Source organism: Cucurbita pepo, chromosome 3 (assembly GCF_057944985.1).
Source record: "Cucurbita pepo subsp. pepo isolate OVF chromosome 3, ASM5794498v1, whole genome shotgun sequence".
NCBI classification, from domain to species: Eukaryota; Viridiplantae; Streptophyta; class Magnoliopsida; order Cucurbitales; family Cucurbitaceae; genus Cucurbita; species Cucurbita pepo.
In genome coordinates this window covers 16,512,739-16,515,702 of record NC_141800.1, presented here as the reverse complement: position 1 = coordinate 16,515,702, position 2,964 = coordinate 16,512,739, and the positions used below count along the sequence as shown (strand labels likewise).

General features: G+C 31.1%; 1 protein-coding gene across 1 annotated transcript; it reads left to right on the top strand.

Moving 5' to 3' along the window:
• Positions 1-428: 428 nt before the first annotated feature.
• LOC111790510 (uncharacterized) lies at positions 429-1,118 on the top strand. The gene has a single exon (XM_023671432.2). The coding sequence runs from the start codon at positions 609-611 to the stop codon at positions 993-995; it is 387 nt and encodes a 128-aa protein (XP_023527200.2). The 5' UTR covers positions 429-608; the 3' UTR covers positions 996-1,118.
• Positions 1,119-2,964: the final 1,846 nt, after the last annotated feature.

The following is a 2,964-nucleotide window of genomic DNA, read 5'->3' as shown; positions in this document are numbered from 1 at the left end:
TTAAATACTATAAAGTTTCAATATACTACATTTTCTAGCTTCAACCATCATATAAGGTTAAATTATATCTGTTCGGCGTATAAAATATATTTTATTTTGATCTCTATATAATTTTAAAGTACTATCAATCTAATTCTTCTAATATTATAATTAATTAATTGACCTCATATTTTAAGATTAATATCCTTCCGCATCTACAATAAAATATATATTTGATTAATAGAACTACAATAATGAAACCAAAAGACCAAAAAAAACTTAGTTTAATCAAAGTAATCAAATTAATTATTAAATTACTCAATTATTATGGTTTATAATATGGTAGGAGAGAGAGAGAGAGAATCCAAGTAATAAGACGACTTTAGTCAACGGTTTTAATTGGTTTATATTATATGATTTAAAATATAATAATAAGAGCATAGGGAATTTTGGTATTTAAAACCTTAAACGAGCTCTCCCATTGTCCCTTTTAAATTTCCTTCCGCCATTGATGCCCAAAACTAAGTCCATTTCAAAAACCAACTTTTACCCACTTCGCCATTCTGGCATCCCATTTCTGGGTCGTCTTCCTTTTGGTGTAATTGGCCCAAAAGCTTCGAGCTTTTTTAATGGAGATTGAGCTTGTTGTCACGTGCGACTGCTGTGGCCTGAAAGAGGACTGCACCCAATGCTATATCAGTGAAGTTAAGGCCAAATTTGAAGGGAAATGGCTATGTGGGCTCTGTTCTGAAGCTGTAAGAGACGAAGCTAAGCGAAGCAAGAAGCCATTGGTGGGCTTGGAAGAAGCTGTCAATGCCCATATGTCGTTTTGCCGTAAGTTCAAGTCTAACCCTGCCGTTCGGGTTGCTGATGGCATGAGGCTCATGCTTAGGAGGAGATCCAGCGACATGTCGGCTTCTTCTTCTTCTTCTTCTTCCTCTTCTTCTAAGAAGTATGGGAGATCGGCTAGCTCCTCGCAGGTGGGTTTCGACATGTCGTCTTTGTCGCTCTGCTGATTATATTTTTGGAGACTTTTTAATTAATTAATTAACCAATTAGGGCTTCCCATGCTTTTCGCTCCCTTTTTCTTTATTATTCGAATAATATATGATTTTGAAGGCTCTTTCTTTGTACAGAAATCTATGGCCATTTTCTAATTTGCTTTGAAAATATTTTTTCTTTTTATTAGCTAAAAAAAAAAAAAAATCCTATAATTTTTAATTATTTTGTTAAAATTATTAACAATAGATAATTATTTCTTTTTTTTTTTATGTATATATATATATAATGGAATTATTTACAATTAATTTGATCTAAATGCATAAAAATATTTGTGTGGAAAGTAATAATTGAAGCTTTAAAAAAGGCCAAAATCTTGAGCACATGGATTGTCAAATGGGTTGAAATGACAGGAAACTATTTGTTTCATATAAAGACAAAAAAAAAAAAAATAATAATAATAAAAATTAAAAAATTAAAAGATTAGTAATAAGTTGAAATAAAGAGGATTTTACTTTTGACTTTTGACTTTTGACTTTTTTCTTGATGAAATTATTAAGAGTGGTTGCATTATCTTTTTTTTTTTTTAATTAATTTTATTATAACAATGAGTTGGCCTTTTGCAATAAGGTTGACCCACACAAGTGGGGCCCACCTTTAATTAAGTTTTGTAGTAGAAATTAAGAATAATCCATTTTGTCTTTCATAATATGTAATTAATTAGTTAAAGGATTTGTGATTAATCAAATGGTAATTTTATCTGTTCTTGAAATTGTGATTTAATAATTTAAAATCATAAGATAAGATTATATATGTATTGGTGAGAATAATTTTAGGATTTGTTAATAAACAATATTGTTTTTGTTGGATTATGAGTGTCCCACATCGGCTAATTTAGGGAATGATCATGGGTTTATAATCAAGGAATACTCTCTCTATTAGTATGAAGCCTGTTGGAGAAGTCCAAGGAGAAGTCCAAAGTAAAGCCATGAGAACTTATGCTCAAAATAGACAATATCATACTATTCTTGAGAGTCGTCTAATAGTTTTATCACTTATTCTTTGAAATATAATGAGACAAAAATTAAAATTTTGATATTGGGTTCTCTTGATTGGGCCGTTTACCAATGAAGCAAAAATAGGGCCCAATAGTAAAAATTCGTTTTTTTGGCCTATTATGTTTAAAAATTATACTTTTCATAATGGCTAAAAATTCCCTCCTGATATTTCTCGGTTGTGGTCGTCGCAAGGACGAGCTCATGTCATGGGAGTTGCTGGAGAATAGATATAAGTTATAACAGATATTGTCCATTTTAGTCCGTTACGTTTCGTCGTCAGATCTCACAATCTACCCTTTGAGGGCCAACGTCGTTATTGGTATACAGTCCGGTGTCTGGCTCTAATACTTTATATGACAGTCCGAGTCCTATCACTCTTGGTAGATATTGTCTATTTTAACCCGTTATGTATTGTCGTAAGCTTCACAGTTTTAATACATGTCTCGTAGGGAAGAGTTTCCACACAACATACGAAAATGTTTGGTTTCTCTCTCTAATTGACGAAGCAGGATCTCACAGATTAAAAATAGTTTAGGAGATTAGGACGTGAGAAATAATTAAGAAAAAAAATATACTCATATTTAAATGATAGTAAATCCGTATAAATATAAATTAATAAGATAAATATTTAAGACGATAAGGATATCAATGCCATAAATGTGGAAGTTTTTGTATAGACTTCCTAAATTATGTAAAGATGAAACTGCATAAAATAATTAATATATTCTTTTAATGAAAACAATATGGAAAATATATTTGACTAGGTAGCCAGAAAAGATATAGATCCCACGTGGCATCATATGTATGACCGTTGCAAATTCAAATTTCGAAACCAAATCTCTCTCTTCTCGAATTAAATTTTCAAGTCTCTCTCTCTCATTCTCGCTGAAAATTTGGTCATTGAGAGACGGAACCCAAAAAAGAAGCC

Coding starts and splice junctions, on each gene's coding strand:
- LOC111790510 (XM_023671432.2), top strand. CDS start 609: ATGGAGATTGAGCTTGTTGTCACGTGCGACTGCTGTGGCCTGAAAGAG.